The following is a 24812-nucleotide window of genomic DNA, read 5'->3' as shown; positions in this document are numbered from 1 at the left end:
TCTGCCCTGTATTATGTCTCATTTAAAAACAGTAAAGACTGAAATACCCCTTCATCATAAATTCAGCATGAATGGGTGGGGCTAAACTGCTGTATGGCAAACAGGTAGTATAACTTTAAATACTTTAAATAAATGTAAATGTATTTTGTGACTCAAAACAGGATTTTTCACTTTGTTTTCATGTTGAGAATCTTTTAGGACAAATGTTTAGGAAATACAATTCATGGGCCCTGTATAGACTCTGGGAGCTCACCTACTGAGCTAAGGTGGTAACGTGTCACGACTCAGTTATTTTCATTACACAGACTTCCCTTTGCAATGCCCCATCTAAATAAATAACCTCAGCATTTACAGTAGTGTTACACCCTGATAAATGATCCCATCACGGTGCCATCCCAGCATCCACGGCAGCACTGCTGTGTCACTCTCCTGCTCTAATGGTGCCGCAACATCCATCAACACAGTGGCATAAAGTGGAGGAAAGCTGCATTTGCAGCTCAACTTGCCCAGTATCCTCACATCAAAGGCAATTGCAGAGCAGCCACAAAGAGCCAGCCCCACTGCTCTTCTTTGAGAAGGCTCTCGAAACAAACTGTTCTATGGATTGATCTCGACGCTTCTTTAAAAAGCTCAAAGGATGTTAATAAATCACAAGAGCATGATGTTCATTCTGTCTGAATACGACTTGCTAGCTTTTTGATTTCTGTCATTCCAGTGTTCTAATGACGTTGGTGGTGGGGGTTATGGCCTCTAATTAAGATCTTAACCTCCTAAAGTAATAGGCTCCTAAGTTGGCCCTACCATTGGGAGATCACAGGTTGATCTCCACTGATGCTACAGCCATCTGTAGCTGGGAGTCCAATAGAGTACAACCGGTCTCGTTCTCCCTGAGTGGCCTTACCTTCCGCCCCCTTCACTCCAGTGCAGGCATCTGTTAGCTGACGTAACTGGTTAGAAGGTTAGTGCTGTCCTCCTTCCATTCAGCTGTCCAATTATAGTGAGTTACTTCTAACTAGTGGGAGGGAACAGGAAATTGCTAAATTGGAGAGAAAACTGTGGAGAAATACCTTGAACAAACCAGCAAGCTTTATCAAGAACGGTAGTAAAAGAGGCTTTGGCAGTACAGTTTAGGTCACTGGTATTTTTACCAACAATGTTAAACTTGAGTATTAGTCTTCCTTTCATGTGCCATCAATTCAATATGCAGGACTTTTAACTTGCTTGTAGCTAATACTGTTTGTAGCAACATTCATGTGTAGACCATTTATTTGTCTTGCAGACAAAAACAGTTCAGGCCTGGAGACTCATACTAAATCATTTTCATAGTAAGCACTAAAATATATTTCCACAGTCACGCCAGGAAGGCATATTACAATTTTGAATACCCTTACAGTGGTCTGTACCATTTCTTCGACACAAGCTTGACTCCCTCATACACATTCAGTTCTTTAAGATCCGAACAGAAATTAAACCTTAACAGCCTAATCTGAGCCGTCCAAGCCAAACTGCTACTGCTAAATTTGAAAGCTGAGGGCAACCTAATTAACACGCCTAAGAGAGATTACTATTAAAAATATATTTTTGCTTTTATATTTTTGCAAATTGTAAAGAACAGCATCCACCCTCCTCTGATCAGCTGTTAACCCTGCAGCACTAATGTTTCTTTTGCTGTTGCTGTTACTTGCAGGAGCACTTAACATACTTTGGGCAAGTATATTAAACACTGTCTGGCCAACACATATGTTTTCACCTGGTCCACAAACCTTATAAAGCTAAATGCAGAAACTATTGTTAATTATTTGGCAACTGCTAGGTTGTACATTTCCTGTGGAGTTCAACAAGGCTCTTTTTTGAGGCCTATGAAACTGATGTTAACTATGATATTACTAATGTTGTTAAGAGAGTGATGAATACAGTCAAAGGGGATAACTGCTCTATGAATTCATTTTTGTAGTTAAGCTTGCTTGAATTTACAGTACTGTAAAAACATTTTAGGTTTCTTAGAAAATTAAAATAAGAACATTCATTATCTGGCCAGCAAGTGTTTATTTGCTCAGTAAAACCCTAATATTAGTGGTTAACATCACTGTGTTCATTAAAGCTCTCCTCATGGGAGTCTAGTAATAATAGTATATTTATTTATTATTTATTTATATGTCATCCAACACTTGGTTTTGTAAATCAGTGATTAACAATGTTAAATCAGGTGAGCTTCTGATAGAATTGAGCACATCCACACACTGGCTTGGGACGTCAAGAAGAAACCTTCAAACTAGCTCACAAGATCTCAGCTGTGGTCTTCAGAATGTGAATTGTTTTTATACTTTTTACTGAATTTATTTTTATTACCTGCATCTGTTGTGATGTGATCTTGTGTTTTTATGAAGTTTATGCTGTTTTGCTAGACTAAATGGTTTTAAATCCTCTGTAATACGAGTAAACTTGTAAGTCGCTCTGGATAAGAGCGTCAGCTAAATGCCATAAATGTAATGTAAATGTAAATCAGGGAGTGTTATAGGAACATTCAGCAACGTCCAGAACGTTCAGAAAAGGTCTAGAACGTTCTGTAAACGTGTGATAGTGGCTTGTGTCACAACTAGAATGTTATTAGAATGTATCTTATAAAACGGTCCCAGCTATAAAAACACATTCCCAAAACTGATACATAATATTAAATGAATGTGACTTTTTTTTTCCCAAACAAAATAAAATATTTTAACATTAAACAGAATATTGTCTGAATTTCCATCACTTAAAAAATATGCCTGCCAAATATGTATAACCCAAATAAGCTGGGAGAACAAACAAATAAACAATACCAGAGCAAAAGTAACTAAAAGTCATGACATTTAGAAAATGGTCTACTAACCAAAAATGGCTAGCTGGGTAGGTGCCTAAACACCTCTGTACAGTTGTTTATAACACCTGCTGGTAAACATACCTTGCTAGCACTTGCCCTGCCTTAGCTATTATGAGTGGATGATTTGCACCGTATCATTTTGGCCAGTCACTTCTGTCTCTTTTGTGAATCATTTTTCCTCCACATAGGTTTGACTGTTCATACACTACTGCCCTAACAACGCTACTAGTGATTTGTGCATATCTGCAGCCTAAACTCCCATCGCTCCTTGCTTCTTCTACGGACAGATGACAGCGGCCATGACAGTGACTCCATTGTGCTTTGCCGAATGACACTGCTCTTCTATTAAAGGTTTTGAATGGTAATCAATATAAGAGAATCACCACAGTCATCGATTTCATGCCACATAATCAATGTGTATGTACTTATTATGCTCAGCGAGCATGTGGAATAGGAAGTTAGGCAGGGAATGTCTGAAGACTCTTTGATATTCTGCTGTTGTTTATGGGCAGATGCACCTGGAGCACAAAGAGAGGGATTTTCAGATCACTTAATGGCTTTTGAAAAGCCCCATGCGGTGCAATGGCTTGGTTTAAATATCCATCTACTGCCATCTGCTGGTGCCTCCATGCTATTACATGCCAAACGCAGGCAATTACAATAGGTGGGGGAAATCTCACTCCCACTAACGTCTCCCATTTGCCAGTAGTTTATGACAGTACTTTAAGTCTTCAGTAGCTAAAGTTTCTGCACCGTATAGATAGCAGTACTGGCACAAAGAGGACACACACATTTACCACACATTTATGTTTTAACAGACCATTGTTCAGACCAGCAGAGCAACATATAGTTTCAATTGAGAATGTATCAACTGACAGCCAAACTTGTTTTGGTACTTATCTGTTTAGAAGCATGTGGTCTAAGTGAATTTCAGAGCAGTCTCTTCCTGGAGAATTAGAGGCCATGCGTTTCACTTCCTCCTTTCATTCTGCTGTGCTGCCAGTCCGAGAGCTGCTCCTGCACTGACAGATAGAGAAAGCAGGAGAGAGAGAGAGAATGGGGCCACACATCACTTCATTACAACAATACCAGGTAGGTTTGCATGCATCATAACTCATTACCATGTTAAGAAAAGGTTATGTAAGGTGAAACTCCACTGTCTAACTCGTATGACTATCACATCTGTGACAGCCTTTCTTGACTACTGGTTACAAATCAGAGTGAAACAGAAGGATGAACCACAATATCATTCCAAAAGTGAACTCAAGGCAATACTGACCAAGTCAAAGTTCTTCTATTGCCCATTTTGAACCGATACTTTTTAAATGTGTATGTGTATAGGCCTTTTGTTTTGGTTGCATGGTATGTAGTTTTCACTTTTGTGCTGAAGGGTAAAGCTCTGTTGGACTTTCTAAAACCCGCTCCAACAGCAGTTATCTGGACAGAGATAGTCAGAGTACTTCACAAACAAATTAGATCACATGTCTGGCTTTGTCAGGTCCAGCCTGACGCTTCATTTTCTGGCCTCTTTTAATTCAAGCTAGGCTTAATTCAATTTAGTCCTGATCAGGAAGCCAACCCCCAAGTCATGTGGATTCTGCCTGTGCCGCTGATAAACACACGACTCTTTCAGAGCTTCACAAAACTGTTCTCAGACACCACCTAAGCCCAGCAGCAGTGGAGGAAGAGTCGAGCTAGCAGTCATATGATCAGAGGTAGGTAGAGTAGCCTATTTAAGGAAAGGTGCTGTTACTTTATTGAAATAATAACTAATGTAGAAGTAAAAGCAGCCTCTAGTAAATACAACTAGGGGTGCACCAATATGGGAACTGCAGGCCGATACCAATATCCAATTGCCAAATCTGCCCAAGCTGATACATAGATTATTAAATATACAAAACAGAAACAATCTAAATATAGAAAATGGGACCATAGTCCAACTGAATTAGCATAATAGAAAAATGTATCTATTTGTATCTATATATATTTAAATATATCTATATATATTTACATTTTGCCAAAAAATTAATCGGGCAGTTATTCTTTATAATGTGTCAACTTTTAATGATATATGGACCAATAGAAATGCTCCACAATTACATTGATTTCCTTTGAAAGCTTAGAAGATTTTTTCCTTCTCCTGTAAAATTGCCTTTTTGGAGATACAATTTTTTTGTGTGACAGCAACATTTTATTTCTATTCACTGCAAATAGTACTAATATACTATTATTATTATTATTATTATTACTAATAGTATTTTAGTTGTTGTTAATAATAACAGCAATAATAATATTATATTACTATTATTATTGTTATTATTATTAAAGTATACTACAGCATTGTTTTTCATAATATTTTACCTAATTTAATTTTTTCAGAAAAGAAATGTATTTAGATAACATTTCTAGCAAATGTTACTTAGAAATGTTAACTTTTCATCTACAACTTTAAAGTTGGTACTACGTAGATTTACTTACTTACTTACTCATTTGAGTTGGACGGCCCTATTTTTATGTAATTAATCTGTTTACTGACAGAATATGAGGTAACTGGTCTTCCACCATTTTTTTAAGATATTTTAGTGTAGTATAAGATTCTCACAGAACACGAAACACATTGGCAGCTGTTGTTTTGAAATAGTGTTGAAATTTAAACATCTGTCCGATGTGATATTATTTTTTAAGCAACTATCTGCCAATGCATTATATTGATACATTTATCAATATCAACCAACCAATATCATCCTGTTAAATGCATCAAGCCAAGTGCTGAGTTCCTTAAAGAACTGCAGTGAATCCTCTTTCTTCATTTAGCAGCAAAAAAGCTCAAGTTTGTTAGCCACTATTCTTCTCTTATTGTGGTTTAAGTTTCTAAAGATTTTGTTCCTCTTTTGAGGTTAAATGGGGTCAATGTGATGAAGTGAAAATGATGAAGTGAAATGATCACTCATCAGTTCTTTTGTAATGCTGGGCAGTTGCAAGCCATTGCAAGAGGAACTTATGATCAATCAAAGATGATCAAATAAAAAGTCAGAGTTAGGCCAGTCCCCATTCTTTGATCAATGTGTAACTGCTTGCAACCATTTTTAGATTCACAAAGGAATCTGTAATATAGTCATAGATGAATTTAGTAATATAGTCAGGCTAAATCTGTGTTTGGAGAACCCTATGTATACATTTAATTCAAGCCAATTCAATTCACTGTCATTATACGTGCCACAATTAGTGGAATGTTATTCAAATATATGTTCTCTTGTGTTTATTTGCTTGTTTGTTGACTTTGCTATGACGAATCCTGCTTTATTGAAACATTGCCTGCTCAGTAATTTAAAAAATAAAGCTGATAAACAAATCATATTAAATCACTTCTGGATGTTTGCATGCCCCTACACATTTAAATAAATTGTTTTTATGCATAAGTGTTTGAAACCTGCGTCATATACAGGTTTACAAACGTACAAACGCTACAATATTATTATCCAAAGTGTTTGGGTTTTTCCCAAATTTCTATCTAGTGTTTCTATCCCACTTTCATAATTGCCAATTTCAACTTGCTTGTTACGTCTCCCCCACAAAATACTACCAGCGCTGGGAGGGTGCGGGCTAGCATATGCCAAGAACAGCCAACAGTATTTTTTCAAACACTAATGCAATATCATTGGACTGCTTAACACACCTAAAGGAGAACCTTACCTGTAAGTTATGCTTGGTGCATGAGTTATGCATGGGGGATAGGGAGGGTCCTCCAACATATCCAGATGGACAGAGACCAATTTTGCTCTCAGGAATGGCTATGGAATCAGTGGGAACTGAACTTCAGATTTCCTGATGATAGGGCCAGCAGTTAGACAGCAAGGCCACTCGAAGTTCAACACTCGAAATTGCCCAAGCTAAATGATCAACAATACCATAATATTGTCACAATATGCTGATTATGAATATTTCAATCAGTGTTTTTTTGGATGGCAGAAGGCACAGGCCATGGGATGATCAAATGCACTGGCATGAAAACAAAAGGTCATCAAAGCATGAGAAAGGCTGTCTGACTCAAAAGGGCTGAATTAGCAAGGCACAGCAGGGGAGCTTGTGAAAGTATGTCAGTGTGCTTTCCAAAATAGAAACAGAATGCTTACGGAGGAACAGATTATGCCCATGCTGTCGGACAGCTCTGACAACCATGTGTGCTTCTCCTAGGCCAGAGTGGACATGGTGACCCTGTGGTGTGTGCTGACCCTGCTGGCCTTGCTTTCTCCAGAGGCTTTAGGAACTAATGCTGGAGTTAAGGTGAAACTAACTCAAAAGGGACTAGAGTATGGTAAGTATAACACAAAACATGGCCTGAATGCACTCAGCTGACAGTTTATTAGGTATCTACAGTACCTTCTTAAGGCCATGAAATGGGATGCTCTTAGTAACTGGACCTCAACCCAATTCAGCATGCTTTTCAAACAAACAGCAACTGAAGGCGGCTGCAGTAAAGAACTTAAAAGCATCTCAAGGGAGAATTTGGTGATGGAAATGTGTTCCAGGCAGTCGTTCACTTCAACGGATCAAATTACTGTTCCTCATAATTATAACATGTAGTTTGTCTGATTATTTTTGAGCTTGTGAAAATGTTGTGACTGTGTAAAAATGGCTCCAATTCCTAAACGGTTAATGCAATATTTATTAAACAAAAATTATGAAAGTTCTGTCACTGACCAAATACTTATGGACCCAACTATATATGGTAGATATTTCCGATAAAATGACAAAGGAGAGTAAGTACATGGTAGGTGCTTCTAATAATATGCTGTCTCAGTGCAAATACAACATTGAACATGGAGGTATTTTAAACAATGGTAGCCTATCAAAGCCCAGAAATAAAGTAACCAAAGTGAGGTTACATTTGAGTGAAGCTTGAATGCAACCGGAAGTGTAAATGAATGTGTGAAAAGTGTTTATTTTGACTGCAGGCCGCCAAATCGGGATTGTCGCCTTACAGGAGAAGCTCAAAAGCTTAAAAATTCCAGATCTGAGTGGCACAGAGAAGGTGTCTCCTATTGGCAAAGTCTCGTACAGCCTCACAGGGTAAGGAGGACACTGTACATAGAGATGTCAATGGACTACTATAGCACCTGCCCAAGGGCTTCTAATTTAAGTGTATTTGGAGTAAATATGTTTTCTAAGTAGAATGACATGTCTTAAGTATAGTGAAAGAGTCTTATCAGTAGGCCTTAATTTATAACTACATTAATTATATATTATATCTTATCTAAACTTGTGGTGGTTCAGTGGTGTTAATGGGGAGTTTGTCCACTCTTGCTGCAACAACAGCCTCTGTTCTTCTGGGAAGGCTTTACACTAGATGTTGGAACACGTGACAATTTGATTGCATTTAGCCACAAGAGAATTAGTACTAATTAATTACTCAGGTACTAATATTGGGTGATTAGTTCAGGATCATACGCCAGGATCAAATTGATCACTCTAACTGAGAACATGGTTCAACTGCTCCACAGCCCAAAGTTGGGGGCTTTAAACCCTTCTGATTGATACTTGGCAGTGGGCATGGGGACCTTAGGCTTCTGTTCTGCTTCAGTGTCTCGCTTTTCCATGAAGCCAGACATGTGAGGTTCATCAGCAACGGGTGCACCTTAAAGTTCTTAAGATTCTCAAATCAGAATGGAATGTCTGAATACCTTTGGATATTGTGCAGCTTATGTTTTTAGTTTCATAATATTTTATGAATAATTGAATAAGATTAATAATTGAATACCAAACTCACTCGATTTAAGAAGACATGGCTGAGAACTGAGAACTCTTACCTCATGCTCTCAACAGGATGCAGATTTTGAATCTGGGGCTGCCCAAGTCTGCGCTGAGGTTGGTTCCTGGTACTGGAGTCAGCCTGTCCATCGCTGATGCCTACATTAACCTGCACGGCAACTGGAGAGTAAAATACTTGAGGATAATGTAAGCAGAAGCAAACTTTCCATAGTTATCCCTTTTCTGGGCTTAGTTCGGCTGAATATTGGTCTACTGTACATTAACAGCACAGCAGTAAAACGTATTTTCCGTCCTGCAGAAAGGACAGTGGCTCCTTTGATTTGGCTGTGAGCGGACTGACCATCTCCACCACCATCGCTGTTAAGAGCGACGACACAGGCCGGCCGACGGTTAGTGGTGTCAACTGTGCAGCCAGTGTCGGCCAAGCCAAGATCAAGTTTCATGGGGGTGCCAGGTAATCACTCCTACTACCTACACACTAGTATATGGTAGAACATATATACTGACAAGTATACAGAAAAGTGTAAGTACATTTGGCCTGTACTTGTACTTAATCCTTTGCTCTGAATATACTTAAAAAATATAACCAAGTATTCCTGCCGTATAGATAAAGTTTTAGTATAGGCTTGTGGGTTGGGTATGGGATGGATTTGTGGCTGAATGACACAAAATCAAAGATGATAAAGAAAACAATTATGCTTTTAATCCTGAGTATGTCTTATACATGTTTAAATGTGTAGACCACTGGTAAGTGGTCCAGTGGTTTACTTACTATACACTTTCACAAATTAAAAAATAATACCCAAACAAAAACTAGTAGCATACTTAAAAGTAGTACATTATAAGGATTATGTCAAGTTCAAATGAAGACACAGATGAGTATAAACTAACAGCATAAGTTTGTAGTGCAGTTGCAGAACAAAATAAATCTTAAGTGTAATTTATCTGGGGTGGCACGGTGGCACCACAGGTAGTGCATATGTCACACAACTCCAAACTTTGGTCACTGCCTACAAGGTTTTTGCTGTGTTCTCCTAGTGTCCGTGAGGGCCTCCTCAAAGCACTCTGCTTCCTTCTCTCCTTCCGAAAATGCACATCACATTTGAACTGGCCATGCTAAAAGGTGCGAGTTCCCTAGGAAGACTAGAAGTAAAATAGTTGTATTCTCATAAGTTTAATATTCTTACACCTACATAACACTTAAAGTATACTTTCATGAACTAAAAAGTGGGCTAGACATTCACTGTTATTATAGTTCACAGTGTAGTCGCAGTCCAAAATAAAACTTGTAAGGGTCAAGTTGCACTTGGCTATAAAAACATACATTTGTCAATTCAGTAACTACATTCTTATGGGCCACAGTAAAAAAGAATACCTTCCTTTTTAACAATTAGTGTTCACACTAATTGTCTTGTTCACTCAGTAGTGCCATTCATAGTATAAGGAGGACTAAACTTTACTAAACATGATTATGTGCTTTATTGTGTATTCTGTGCTAAAATGGAATTGTTTTCAGTAGACTTTAAACATACTACCGCATATGTATTTAAATCCATGTCAAATAAACCTTGTTCCCAAAGCCATGTTCCCAACGCAGTTTCAAGACTACTTCTCTAAATATGAATAACCCATTTTACTCAACATATTCAAAGAAAAGGAACTGTTGTTTTTTATCCATGTTCCCACGGTTGTTTTGTGATTGTCTAGTTCTAGTTCAAGAACAACAAGCTCTTTACCAGCCACCCAGGAGTTTCAGCAGTTGCACAGCTGTTCAGTCAGAGCAATCCTAGGCTTACCGACAATGTCTGAATTACCCTTAAGCTGCACAGAGTAATTGATATTCAAAGTAACACTGCTTTATTCCATTCTCTCCCCAACCAGCTGGCTGTATAATCTGTTTAGTAAATACATTGACAAGGCTCTGCGCAGTGCCCTGCAGAAACAGGTGAGGTCCCTAGATTGTGAAAAAGACAGCAAGTCAACAAAAAGAAATAATGTACGACACGCATTTATGAAACAGCAAATGCCTGTTGTTTCAGATCTGTCCTCTGGTGGCTGATGCCATAGATGAGATGAATCCCCGCCTGAAAACATTAAATGGTAGGACCCTTAATCAGTAGTGCATACTATCGTTGTACAAAAAGTTGGGAATTATCGTTTTCATAATACATAATCAATCATGTTTCCAATACATAAATATAATATTATATATGCTGGTCCTGTTCAATGTTACGGGTTGCAAAAATTGGTCGGGAGCTGGCTGTATTAGGGGTACAATGGAAAACGAATGCCTATTAATGCAATTATTTAATCAGGCAATCCTTATGACAGCAGCGCAATACATAAAGTCATGCAGATACAGGCCATCAGCTTCACTATTGTTTACATCAACCATCAGAATGGGATTTTGAGCATGGCACGATTGTTTGTTTGAGTATTTTAGACTTCTGTTTTCTAGCTTCTGTTTACACTAGAATACGCCTCCCAGAGTGACCAGAGGACATCTGATTTTACTTTCCTGTGTAAAAAGCACACCACTCGTACATCATTTCCATTTTACCGTCTTGTAAACAGCGGTTTCTTATCTAAATTGTCCTGCTCCAGGAGACTGTGAACAGTTGTGAAAAAGGGTAGGGGTTCTACAGCGCAGTGGAACAGTAGATGGTTCTCGCGTTCCTGTAACGGCTCCATCTGAAAACAGAAATTGGCGAGGGACCATTTAAACCAAAAGTCAACAGTCTCTGTAATACAGGTCACATCTACCAGTAAATAAGCAGTAGTGCAAGCACCAATGGGAGAGAGGGCAATAGAGCAAGAGGGAAAGAGAAGCCAAGATTCACTGTACTTATAACTTTTTTTTGACAGACATATTTCCACTTGCCTGATCCAAACACAGAAAAAGCATTACGTTTAAACTTTTATTAAATATAGAGCAAATCCATCTATGACCACCTCTGTGGTCCGACTGTGGTTGTGAACTGATCATAATCCATAATCATAAAGCGACCTGGGGGTGTTTACACCAGGCTTCATGCTGACAAGCGATATCAGAACATGATCCGATCACCTAAAATGGTGTTAATTCTAGGTATGAACAGTTTCAGAATAGTAGAATAAAGAACCCCAGTCCTGTGGATGAAAACCTGTTAATTAGAGAGGTCAACAGAGAATGACCAGACTGGTTGGAGCTGGATATAAGCATCTCAGGATGCACAGCTTACATGCACAGGCTCGCCAAAGCTGAACAGCTGAAGACTGCTAAACATAGCCTGGACTGATAAATTCTGATTTCTGCCTAGGCATACAGATGGTAGGGTCAGAATTTGATGCCAACAGCATTAATCCATGGACCCAACCTAACTTGTGTCAACAGTCCAGACAGTTAGAGATGGTGTAATGGTGGAGTCTTTTTTGGCATTCTGTAGCCATGTCACATGATTGGCTAATTAAATAACTGTTTTAACAGCTCTATACACTTCTACATTTTTATGTGAGAATGTGAAAAACACAATTGATGTCACAGAAAAGCATTTTTTAATTCTCTGATCCCTTAGTTTTAGCTCAAGTTGACAAGTATGCTGAAATCGAATATTCTATGGTAGAGTCACCCGTCGTTTCCAATTCCAGCATCGACCTCAGTTTAAAGGTGAGCTCCCATTACATTGTCAAGCCAAGTCACAATCAGAGAAGAACTCACTGGTTTCAGATCATTCGCCTCATCTTTTTATCTCATCTTTTCTTTATTTCACCATTGCTTTCTCTGCAGGGTGAATTTTATAACATTGGACAGCATAAGGAGCCTCCTTTCTCGCCCTCCCCATTCTTCCTGCCCCCTCAGGACAGTAATATGCTGTACATCGGACTATCTGCCTTCACCCCCAACTCAGCAGGCTTCGTTTACAACAGAGCTGGAGCCCTCAGCCTCTACATCACAGACGACATGGTGAGCACAAACCACTGGTAGCCACCACTAACATGTGTGGGTGTTGTAACCCGGTTGCATACGGCAAATTGGCTTACTGCAAAACGACTCAAAAGACAATGCAACTGAGCTATAAACACAGTAACACAGGAACAGATAGGATGCATCCTGGATGCCTATTTTTGATAATGGGTTTAATTTACATGCAGAACAGGAAATGAGAAACTCTTGGAAGAAGAAGCACATGCACGTCTAAGATTTTAGTCTGAGGTTTAATCTGTGACAACAAAACCTACCTGTTCATACTGATCACAAAGTCCTTATTTGTCACCCTTAAATGCAGGGGTTTAAGTATTTGAGATGATAGTCAATCGATTCATTTCATAATCATTTAATGATTACTGACTTGGTGATTTTTGTAAATTATGAATGCTTCAGTTTTGACTTGATTCTGCAATGCGATTTAGTGATTCAAACTACTTCAGTATTAATAATTGCAACAGTGGTAATTCTAAAGTAGTTATTTGCTGCAAACAGGCTACATTTGCCTCCAAAAGAACAATCGGGTCAGTTTCTGAACAAGATAACTCACGAGTGGTATTTTTTAACTTTTATTCAAAATGTACACTACAAGATCAGACTTTGATTGTGTGACTTGTTTGACTAAACAACTTCCCAATCAAAAAATGTTTCCTCTGACAGATACCTCAAAGTTCCCCCATTCGACTGAACACGAGGACATTTGGAGCCTTCATTCCACAAGTACGAAGTATTACTTCTTTCACTCATAACATACATACATACAATATCATGAGCTCCTTCAGATGATTGGGCTATAAATACCTGTGGGGTGTGTGACGGGATTGAGAAGGGGTAGTACGGTGCCGTTTATTTCTCGTTGGATGTGTGGAAAATGGGTCACAAATGATTGGTAAAAAGGTGTTGTTGCATATGGACATGCCAAGGGAAGTAGCTGAATTTGCAGGTGTACGACCACAAACGGTCTACCGGCAATCAATTTTCCACACAACGATCGAGACAGAAAACCTACCAACCTACCACCTTAAACACACAAGGTGACAATGTTTTTGTCCATGGAGCTTATGTTCATCATATGCAATGGTTGAGTATGAATGCATCTCATCTGCGGATGAGTTAGCATCATCTCCAGCTATAGCTGCACAGTACATTGTTGTCATGGGTTTTTGTTCCGAGTCCCACCAACTACATTTACATTTACAACATTTAAAAAAATGCAACATGAAAGTAGCAACTTGCTAGAACTATCCTCATCACATGATGCTAGGAGTATACTAAGGCTGTGTCAGTCTGAAGCCTGCTTACCAACATAAGTAACATACTGCAAGACTAATTGTATAGCAATATAATCACAATATTAATATTTTGTCCATATTGTGCAGCCCTAGCTCCTGCTAATCAGCCTCATACCAGCTTTCATTCGTATTCTTAACATCAGGGAGTATTTGAAAAAGGGTAATTTCTTTAAGCCTAAGGCTAAGCCTGTCGGACTGGAGGAGAAACAAGGGACACTTTCTGTTGAACACGATCTTTGCCTTAAATCATTCAGTTAGCTGAGAACTCTTACTTTGTGAAACATGTTTGGGTGAAGTATTCCTTTAACTGGTCAATTGGTCTTTCTGTCAGATTGCTAAGCAATATCCAGGCCTGATGATGAAGCTCCTGGTAAAGACAGCGAAGGAGCCAACCATCACATTTGAACCCAACAATGTGACTCTACAAGTGAACAGCACGGTCACAGCTTACGCTATTCAGCCCAACACTACCCTGTCTCCTCTCTTTATTCTCAATGTGGTGAGTCACACAGAACAGAACCCGGGGCACTGTTTGGGCTGGAGATAATATTTTCCATGACACATCATGCGTCTTCTACCCACAGGATGCCAGTGTGAGCGCCAAGATTTCTGTGACTGGGATTAAAGTGACGGGAGCTCTGACCCTTAATCAGTAAGACACAGAATAAACATACTGTAGAAACTAAGGTAGGCCCACACTGTCTGTTATAAATGTGGGGCTTATTTTAGTTTTTTAATACTGTTGTTCATTTGGGAAAAAATTAATTAGATAATGAATATGTAAAATTACATTCAATAAAAAACTGTTCAGATCTTGACATTTTTCCTTTGACAAAACAATGCAAAGATGTTTAATCACATTGGGTTTCTATATTCGAGTTTCACCTCAGCAAATTATGACCAATACATAATTTGTGAACATTTGCATGAATATTTTTCTTATGCAACAGAAAATATGCCCCCAAACCCTTGGGCACGCTTGATCAAAACATATGTTAATGAGAAGTAAAGGGAAAAAAAGGACATAACTTTCAAAAGGCATAAAGTTAAAGATGAAACATTTTTCATATTTTAAGCATTTTAACCACCACTCCAGAGTTTGCTACATCATCCTATAGGTCTTTTGCAATTAAACAATGGGCCTTTCTAGTTATACTACAAGCTATGGGACAGTTTTCTTGGCCTTTTGAATCTTGACATCCACCGTTTGGGTTGACCAGCATTTCTTAATTACATTACAACCTATGTAAATAGTTATCTGAAGGCTTGCTTTTTATACAATCTCCTGCTTTATGGGCATCAATTATTGTTTTTAATTGCTAGGCAGCTGCAGAGAGGAGTCCAGGACTGCTGATTGTTGGGGCTGTGTCCCAACTGTGTACTACACAATAATACTATAATGAATAAACTGCATACTAATCTTAATGCTGTGAGGTTGGCAGGTTAGTTCACCCAAAATTAATGTACTAAATATTTTGCAAAGAAAGAAAAGCATGTCTATGACAACATATGTCACTGCAAGTACTCCAGCTGCCGTGCCACTACACTTGCATTGTTATCTGCCATTTTTTCTTATAATTACTCCAGACGTAAGAGGCTACTCCCTTTCCATTTCACCTTGCATACTGTGTGAGGACAGTTCCCCCTTCTGGACCACATTTAAAAAAACAACCGGTTCAGAGTATGCATTGTGGATATTTGAGCATACTCAATGTAGAATCTTTACTACATACTACATACTAAAAAACTAGTTAGTAAGTAGTAAACAATTGGGACGTACCCAATGACGATGAGACAGTATTTATAAAGCTTTGAAATAATCTGGCTTTTCCCAACAACGACTGTGAACAAGCCGTCGCCCTAAGGAGCTAATATATCTCAAATGTCATAGGCTGCCTGCTTCTCCTTTTTCGTACTTCAAACTGAACAGAACAAAGAAAATACAATCATCTTGTTAAAAATGCTGAAAATAAGGTTTCATCTTTAACTGTTTTTTGGTTTTTTTTCCGGAAATCAGTTCTACTCACTTTTGACTAGGAACCCAACCTTTTATGCTTATTTTTCTTTTTACCACAGAATTGTCATGACCTTAGGAACAAGCTATGTGGGACCATTTCAGGTAGGACCACAAAAGCCACCCAGTGTTCCCAAAAAAAAAAAAAAAAAAAAGGTCTAAAAGAAAAACACACAGTTACACAGCTAACTACATGTATGTGTTCTACAGGTGAAATCACTTGACAACATCTTCCTAATGGTTTTGAAAGTTGTAGTCATACCCAAGGTTAATGGTGAGTACACAACCTGACTGTACTCCTGATTTATTCTTCTCAAAAGCATTTTTAATCTACGAACTCCCTTCATTACAGCCCGCCTACAGCAAGGTTATCCTTTGCCTGCCATTGGAAAGATGAATCTGGTGAACGCTCAGCTTCAGATTCTGAAGGTACAATTCAATCACTGATATGAATAACCATTATTATGTAAACTGATCAGTTTTGATCATCTTTGAAGCTAGAAATGGGGGATATAATGGTATGATAATATAATTATATGACAATTACATACAGGTCTTATTAATATTTCTAGAACCGTGCCAACTTTACATATATAGAACACCACTGGTGGGATTTAAAGGCTCTTTATAGTTGGTGTAAAAACTAAATATCATGATATGTAATGTGTAAATATCTTATTTTAACCCTTTCTAAATGCATTTTGTTCTGACAGGACTACATGTTGATCGGGACAGACGTTAAATTCACAGGATAATCCGTACTTGATGTCTACGGCTGTTAAACTGAACTATTCTTTCTTTGATATTTTCTCAATGAATAAAGATGATGTGATTTTCTAATGAAGGAAACGTTTAGCAGACCATTTAATAGGATACTGATGCATTTCCACTGTTTGCTATAACACATGACCTTTGTATGATAGCAAATATGATCTTAAATAAATAAATGTAATTTTTTCTTTTCCCATTTAATGTAGCCATTTATACAATGTGCTTTAAATAATCCGTCCACAGCCACATCACACACAAGTACACAGTACAAATCCTAAAGAACCTGCTGGTTAACATGAAGCTGCCCGTTCACCGAGAAGCTTCTCGGTTTTTATGCTGTCACTCAGGGAGGTGTGGCTGACTGCTTGGCCTCGCAGGCTCTGTGAGTTTGCTGAGGTAATCTGCGAAGAAGAGAGAGCAATAACCATCACAGCAATACAACAGCCTGGTTACACCTACTTACAGGAGATTGCATAGCCTGCTGAACTGATGATACACTATATGGACAAAAGTATTGGGACACACTCTCAATCACTGAAATCGTTTTATTCAGCCCCATTGCCACAGGTGTATAAAATCATGCATCGAGTCATGTAGTGTAATCTAGTGTACGGACATTAGTAAAGGAACAGATCGTTTTAAAGAGTTCACTGAATTCCAGCGTGATACTGTAATAAGATACCTCTGTTGCAACAAGTATCTCACTTTGGATATTTCACAATCAACTGCGAGCAGTATTATTGAAAGTGCAAGCAGTTAGAAGCCACAGCAGGAGCATAGCACATAACGTTCTGCTGACATAACTGATGAGTTTCAAACCTGCTGTTAGAGCTGCAAAGGGGACCAACTCCATATTAATGCCTATAGATGTAGAATGGAAGGTCATAAAAGCTCCTGTAGATGTAATGTGTACTTTTTCAATATAATGTCAGTGCACTAGTTTCCCCAAATAAAAGCCAATAGGTAACAACTAATACAACAGCATCCTATTATATTGTGAGCACTTTATTTATATCCTACTTAGTGATTTTATTATTAAACAATATTAGTAAAAATGAAAAGAATAAAGGAAGTACGGGGCTTTACTGCAAAGATTATAATTTTAAAAAACAACTAAATTATTACTTGCCTTTCTATAACTTTATCAAGAAGGCATATTTAAAATCATCTAATTCAGGTAACAATGGCAATGCTTATCCCTTTTCAGTCTTACTGTAGAGCAAGGTTGTCTGATCAGTTGGTCTTCAACAACAATTAATCACATTGTTTCCAGCTTTGGTTGAATGAAAACCTGCAGCTCGTTGGCAAACTGTGGATTAAAGAATTTACTGAAGCAGGCAGTTTATACGCAAGAACTCACCTTCACTAGTACATAGTCCCCAGCTTTAATAGGGAGAGTACTGGTGTCTGTGATCTGAGGGGGCAAATCCTTTCTTGGGAAAATCACCTTCAAGTTCCCATCATTCCGACCACATAGCTCCTGAGATGACCGTTTACTCTCCTGAAATGTACAGATAAACATTTTACATTTACATTTACATTTACGGCATTTAGCAGACGCTCTTATCCAGAGCGACTTACAAAGTGCTTTGCTATTTACCCAAGAAAACCTCAGCTAGTTAGAATAGACTAATACAAAAGATACCTCCAAGCTTAGACATTGCTAAACACAATACAATAAGGCGACCATAGAACTATTCGTCCAAGTACTCTCTGAAGAGGTGGGTCTTCAGTCTGCGTTTGAAGACAGCGAGCGACTCTGCCGTTCGGACATCCAGGGGCAGCTCGTTCCACCACTTTGGTGCCAGGACAGAAAAAAGCCTGGACGCTTGTCTTCCGCGGATTTTGAGGGATGGTGGGTCGAGCCGAGCCGTACTTGAAGCTCGAAGGGCTCTTGGTGCGGATCGGCTTTTGACCATTGCCATTAGATACGGAGGGGCTGGTCCGTTCTTGGCTTTGTAGGCCAGCGTCAGGGTTTTAAATCTGATGCGGGCAGCTACAGGAAGCCAGTGGAGAGAACGCAGCAGTGGAGTGACATGGCTAAATTTTGGGACATTGAAGACGACCCGTGCCGCTGCATTCTGGATGAGTTGCAGGGGCCTGATGGTGCGCAGAGGGAGACCAGCCAGAAGAGAGTTGCAGTAGTCAAGTCTGGAAGTGACGAGAGACTGAACAAGCACCTGGGTGGCCTCTCTAGAGAGGAAGGGTCGAATTCTCCGGATTTTCAATATCAAGTGCAAAGGCTTGACTAAGCACCAACCGCTAATCTGTTTTAGTTCATCTTATTTATTTTAATAACAATAAGGGTTTATTGCATGTTTACAAAAATACTGTTCCCTTCACACAATAATGCTTTGCTAATAACGAGTTAAAGGCAACCTGCTACTATCAATTTTTAGGTGAAGGATTTCCTTCACAAGGCAACTGTAATACTTACTCCCTCCACTAGGACGAGTTGTGTGCTGCCAATGAGAGTGGAGTTGACCTTAGCTGCCTCCTCTCGGAATACTGAGATAAGCTCTTCCAGGCGCCTCTTTTTCACCTCCGCAGGGACATCGTCCTGGAGACGGTGGTATGCATGTGTTTTCTATTGAAAATAAAATAAAATAAATAAATAAATAAATAAAACAGCCATTATAATCTTAAAGCCGCATCAGCAAGCCACAACACTATGCCCTCACCATTATACAGTGCATTTTGCAGTAGTGTCCAAGAGTACAAGAGTGCAGTGTTACAATCCCATACAATATGTAATGTCTGTCAAAAAGTCACTGTATTTTAGTCAATGCAGTCTTAGTATTTGTCATGATGCACTTTCACCAGAGATACATAGAACAGCTCTACCTCCAACTACCCTCTCACAATGTGACATTTATTTGATGTTTGTACAGCAGTTTGTTTGTTAATGGTCAAACAACCTTCACAATTCATAGTAAAGGTTGAAATGCTATCCTTTCATACTCATTCATGCTCAGTAACTGGAGTAACAAGGGTGTACCATACAGCATTGGTAAAAGACATGATTCCTACTAAGACTGACAAAAAGCAAGATCCTAAAAATAAACAAAGACTGCTTTTCCGTTACATGTCCGATCAGGGACGACTTTTTAAAGACAGAAATTCCCAAAATATATGACCGCCCACTTATCACCGTAAATGTATTATTTTATATAATTAGATAGTCGCTTAAAAATCTTCCAATTTTTTTCTTTTTCTTTAGATTCTTTATGATGGTCAGAACAAGAGACATGCTACAAAATTACTTGGAATAAATTATTTTACCACTGACTTTCATTCAAAGTTGAAGCAACGCTATGGAAAACTGGCATTTCGTGCTCCTTGGCTCCCCCTACAGTTAAGAGGTGTAATTTGCGCTTTAAGCCGCCACTAAAAGGAACAGACGAGCTGAGAGATACAGAACAGTCACTGAAAGTAAAAGCAGCATGTGGAATGAGCGGTTACGCAGCATTATGCAGTTCTTGTGAGCATTATCTTGCCCGCTTCTCCAAAGTATACTGCAGTCAGCAGAATGCTAAGCCTGGAGTAGCAACAACGCAGTCCTATGCTGGACCATCAAAATTAGTTTTTATGGTGAAAATGCTGCATAATGCTGATTTTAGTGACCATTTAAAAAAATTGCAAAGCAGCGGCAATACAGTGTTTCTTACTACAACTTCATGATATCCTCATAAATCATGATAAAACGTTCATGGAATTCACTATAATATACATAACAGGGCTTGGCTAGTATTGCAGTGCTGAGGAATCCCTAGAAACACTGGATATTGTGAATGCTGTGCTGCTGAATTTCCAAGTTAGAAAATACTAATTAGAAATCAATTTATTTTGTTTCCCATAATAGTGTTTCATATACTGCTCCTCATGTTGTAATGTAAGAAATATACATTCAGCTCACCTTTCTCATGCTGTAGGCGAACAGAAACCCTATATTGTAGCCCACCTCCCTGAGCAGAGACATGGTCTGCTGGTGGTCCTCCTCTGTCTCCCCACAGAAGCCAGCAATAAAGTCACTGCTCAGACTGACCCCTGCAACAAGTAATAGTTCCCTTTAATACACAGTTCTTCATGTAACTGCTGGATAACTTTCTAGAATACTTGGAATGTGATGAAATGACACCTGGTATAATTTTTCGAATATTTTCCACCAATTCAAGGTATGCTTCCCTGGTGTACCTTAAAGAACAGACAGATAAAAGCAGATTCAAGTAAATGAAGTAAATTGACCTAGAGAGCCTTCACTGATTCTGTATTAAGTCATATTATTATGAAATTATGCCTTACCCGCGTCTCATCGTCTGTAAAACTCGACTGCTGCCACTTTGAGCTGGCAGGTGGATCTGCTTGCAGATGTTCTTCCTTTCCTGGATCAACTGTAACACCTTCAGGGAATACACAGACACACCACATCATCACAAAATTATACGAAATTCAGTACTGAAAACTCCTGAACTCCAAATTCTATGGTTCAATAGTGTATACCTCATCTGGGAAGTCTTTGGGATGGGGAGAGGTGAAGCGTATCCTCATGTCAGGGTCTACAAGGGACACACGGTCCAGAAGTTCAGCAAATCGCATGCCGCCTTTCTTGGCACGGTACACTGTGCTGAAGCCTCGACTGAGCCGTGAACCGACCTCAGAGCTGCTGATCTGCTCCTCCGAAATGTCTCTGTAGCTGTTCACATTCTGCCCCAGCAGAGTCACCTCCTTCACACCCTGCACCCACAATAATATTTCAGAAATGTTTTAGAAAATGAAAAGGAGAACACAGAGAACAGTCTGCTTTATATTTGTCATGGTTGTGATGTCATTAGCATGTAGGTATTTATATTAGTCCACATTCCACATAAGGCACAGTACAGGTCAGCCAATGCGAATAGAGATCATCTACCCAAGTCTTAAATCTTTAGCTCTACCTCACTCTTTTTTATTCTCCCAATTCGGTTCTGCCAACCCACTTAATAGCTAGTAGCTCCCCCATCACTAGCAATGCCCCCAACACTAGGACGGTCAGGACTTAACACGTCTCCTCCGATACGCCTCTTTTTAACTGCCACCGATGCAGCATCGCTGTGCAGCCAAAATGCTCAGAGGAAAGCGCAAGGGTCCCCAGCTACGTCACGCCAGTTAACAGACACCTATGCCGTCTAACGTTGCTTTAACAGTGATGAGGGGTGAGAAAGAACGGCCAATTGTGCTTTCTCTGACTTCAGCTGCTGATGGCAAAGTGGCATGGCCCGGGATTTAAACTCACAACCCTCAAGTCACTGTGGCAGCGCAATAGTACCCAAGTCAATGTTGAAGACACAATAACAAAGACATCCCATTTAATTCTGTGAGAAAACGGTCATGTGTAAAATCTACAGCTGTCAAGGTGAGACACCTGGTCAGACAGCAGCCGGACTTCTTCCAGTATGGAGGACACTGGTCTGCTTCTCTCTCTTCCTCGGGTGAATGGCACGACACAAAAGCTGCACATGTTGTCACAGCCCCGCATAATAGACCTACAGTAGTCACACAGGGACAAAATACAGAATATATAATACAAGATAAACTTTAAGGCAAAGAGACACCATTATGACTGTAATCGTATTAGGGATGGTCAAATCCACAGAAGAGTCCATAACTAATTGTAATGGTCAACAGGACTTTAAAAAGGTTGACACAGAGGTATTGTTTGAAGTGAAATATCTAACAGCATGAAGAATATCTGGAACACTAGGGCAGTGCCTTTGAAGCTTTATTTCACTTTCATCCTCAATGCAGCAAAGCCTTTGTGATGTCTTCATAAGTAACCAGATAAAGTAAAAGCAGGAGTGACTTTGAAACTGAAAGTTTAGGACCAGTGTTTAAATGGTGCACTCAAAATGCATATAAATATAATTAAAAATAAAGCTAATATTCTGCATTTTAACTGTATGGTCACTGGTGATTTATTTGATGGTCAGACGGCACTTTATTTGTGACTCGCTGATTACCAGCTACAAATGTCATCTATAACAAGACCCAAAAGACTGCAACAACAATAAAACGATACACTGCGCAGCCCTAATTTAGATCCTTAAATATACGAGACACTTACACAAAAGCACTGTGTCCTGAATTGTGCACGGGCATGACATCAGCGTAGGTCTCCTCCAGAGAAAGCAGGACATTGCTGGCCCTCTGCCCTCCATGAGCAAGTGACAGAAGCCTGGGCAAATCTCTGTAGGCATCTGGCCCTGCTACAACGTCCACCAGCTTCTCCTTCTCCAACAACTCCGTCTTCAGCCTCTCTGCCATGCAGCCTACAGTACAGGGCAGGAGACACAGTAAGTCATTATTATAACAATATATGATGTGACCGTAAGCTTTAAACATGTTTTTATGTGGCACTGGACACTTATCAGTTCTGCCTTGCTCTAGCTCATCACTGTCAGTTTTTATATAAACTATAAACAGGACATTTTGAATTTGTTCAAAATACATTACGACTCAGGCATCATCAAAATAAGACATGTTAAGGAATGGGCCTAAAGAAAGAGACTAAAGAAAGACATTGCTGAAGAAAGAAATTACCTAGGATTCCTATTTTTAACTGAGCGTTGGCCTTTAAACGCTTCTTTTTAAGCACTGTGAGCTGTTTAAGTCTGTTCCAGATGGTCTGCTCTGCCTTTTCCCTGAAAAGAGAAGCCACACTGAATACAAGCAGCAGTTCACCGGGATATACATGCATGATAATGTGCAGATTAGTGTTTGTACTGCGAAAACGAAAACAGGGACTACTCCAACCTTACGGAACAAGTGACGAGAAGCACCACATCTGCCTGGAAGAGAAATGTGAGAAACATGAGAGTCAAATCATTAGGAGAAAGGCATGTCTTTGAGAATCGAAGTGCAAAACCTAACCTCTGAGAGCTCAGATGTCCTTAAATATCCTCCCTTCTGCAGAATGGACCATGCAATTTCAGTGTCGTTGACGTTCATCTGACAGCCATAGGTTTCAAAATGCACTACATGAGATGAAAACATGGACATATGATGGGGGGGAGGAAATTACCCTTCCAACCACTAACTATTATATGATTATAATACTGTGAATGCAGGCTGTCACAAACCTTTTCGTACATTTCCTGAGGAAATGTGAGGAAGATAAGGCTGTTCATATTCAGTTTGTGGGTCAGGAGACTTCTTGTCTGAAGTATCTCTGATAAAGTCGTGGAAGTCTGGACCAGAAGACAGCTTGGTCTTAAATCGCCTCACTCTTGTCTCGTCAGTATCTTCAGCAGAAGCGGAGCAATAACACCTGTATTTGACTGCTCGTCGAGGGAAATGTGTGTGTTTTGAAAACACAAAAAGTCTAAAAGTGCTGGGAAGCATCTCAGCTAGATTTAGTGCTAAATGTTGTATCAACCCAATAAGCAGGACATTAATACCGACAGATTAGCGGTGGAGTAAAGTCATTTTCCTTGAGAATAAAACGAGTGAACTCGAGAAAAATAGCTTAAGTATTAAACATATGAATTTTACTTGCTTAACATCTAAACTAGCTACTACAAACTAATATGGTAAAAGAATAATAGTTCACGTGTGTCCTCGCGCAGTGTTGACATTGCCCGCTAGCATGGCTGCTAAAGCCAGTGCAGTTGTCAAAATAAGAGTCTTCAAAAATGAACGGTAAGAAGCTTCAGTGCTAAAACCTCCTAGAAGCCTCGTTTTTATACTTAATCACACAAACAGAAAAATGTTTTTAAATACAGAAAATCAGTCAAATGGATGCATTATTGTTGTAAGAAAGAAAAAAAGTATTGGGACACCTGCTCATTCATTGTTTCTTCAGAAATCAAGAGTATTAAATAAGAGTTGTTGGAGTAACTGTCTCTACTGTTCAGGTAATACCTTCTACTAGTTTTTGAAGCATTGCTGTGAGGATTTGATTGCATTTAGCGAGCGTGTTAGTGAGATCAGGATGGTAGATGATCACCACCCCACCCCAAACCCCAACTGTCCAACTCATCCCAAAAGTACTGGATGCAGCACCGCCATCATCCCAAAGAACACAGTTCTACTGCTCCACAGCTCAAAGCATGGGGAGGGCTTTAGGTATGGTGCCATCTGTGACATTCTTGATGTATTCTTTCGTGT

The 24812-nt window shown here is 39.3% G+C and overlaps 2 protein-coding genes across 3 annotated transcripts; one reads left to right on the top strand and one right to left on the bottom strand.

Annotated features, from left to right (window-relative positions):
• Positions 1-3853: 3853 nt before the first annotated feature.
• Positions 3854-16855, top strand: LOC140543306 (bactericidal permeability-increasing protein-like). Of its 2 annotated transcripts, none has more exons than XM_072666372.1 (16): positions 3854-3952; positions 7055-7175; positions 7816-7930; positions 8684-8815; positions 8928-9083; positions 10511-10574; positions 10669-10729; positions 12184-12275; positions 12396-12572; positions 13254-13313; positions 14217-14384; positions 14470-14537; positions 15962-16004; positions 16110-16173; positions 16252-16328; positions 16613-16855. In XM_072666372.1, exons 1-16 carry the CDS (start codon positions 3917-3919, stop codon positions 16652-16654), a joined length of 1476 nt encoding a protein of 491 aa, XP_072522473.1. In that variant the 5' UTR covers positions 3854-3916; the 3' UTR covers positions 16655-16855. The 2 variants fall into 2 exon arrangements, with proteins under 2 accessions (XP_072522473.1, XP_072522474.1); XM_072666373.1 differs by having other exon boundaries at positions 3864-3952; positions 7060-7175.
• cdk5rap1 (CDK5 regulatory subunit associated protein 1) lies at positions 14557-24284 on the bottom strand. Its single transcript, XM_072666371.1, has 13 exons — positions 23786-24284; positions 23577-23680; positions 23460-23494; positions 23247-23347; positions 22771-22975; positions 22072-22192; positions 21171-21404; positions 20973-21070; positions 20809-20864; positions 20587-20717; positions 19108-19257; positions 18031-18171; positions 14557-17071 (listed from the first exon to the last, which is right to left on the bottom strand). Exons 1-13 carry the CDS (start codon positions 24045-24047, stop codon positions 16961-16963), a joined length of 1749 nt encoding a protein of 582 aa, XP_072522472.1. The 5' UTR covers positions 24048-24284; the 3' UTR covers positions 14557-16960.
• Between the last annotated feature and the right edge of the window lie 528 nt (positions 24285-24812).

The sequence above is a fragment of the Salminus brasiliensis genome, chromosome 21 (assembly GCF_030463535.1).
Source record: "Salminus brasiliensis chromosome 21, fSalBra1.hap2, whole genome shotgun sequence".
Classification (NCBI taxonomy): Eukaryota; Metazoa; Chordata; class Actinopteri; order Characiformes; family Bryconidae; genus Salminus; species Salminus brasiliensis.
This window is presented reverse-complemented; position numbering and strand designations above follow the sequence as displayed.

What these genes read in the sequence shown, in the direction of transcription:
- LOC140543306 (XM_072666372.1), top strand. Translation starts at nt 3,917, where the DNA reads ATGGGGCCACACATCACTTCATTACAACAATACCAG. An exon ending in GCATCGACCTCAGTTTAAAG is followed by an intron (nt 12,276 to 12,395) that starts GTGAGCTCCCAT and finishes CTTTCTCTGCAG; the next exon opens with GGTGAATTTTATAACATTGG. An exon ending in TTGGAGCCTTCATTCCACAA is followed by an intron (nt 13,314 to 14,216) that starts GTACGAAGTATT and finishes TCTTTCTGTCAG; the next exon opens with ATTGCTAAGCAATATCCAGG.
- cdk5rap1 (XM_072666371.1), bottom strand. Translation starts at nt 24,047, where the DNA reads ATGCTTCCCAGCACTTTTAGACTTTTTGTGTTTTCAAAACACACACAT. An exon ending in CCAAAGACTTCCCAGATGAG is followed by an intron (nt 21,071 to 21,170) that starts GTATACACTATT and finishes TATTCCCTGAAG; the next exon opens with GTGTTACAGTTGATCCAGGA. An exon ending in TCGCCTACAGCATGAGAAAG is followed by an intron (nt 19,258 to 20,586) that starts GTGAGCTGAATG and finishes TATTTTCAATAG; the next exon opens with AAAACACATGCATACCACCG.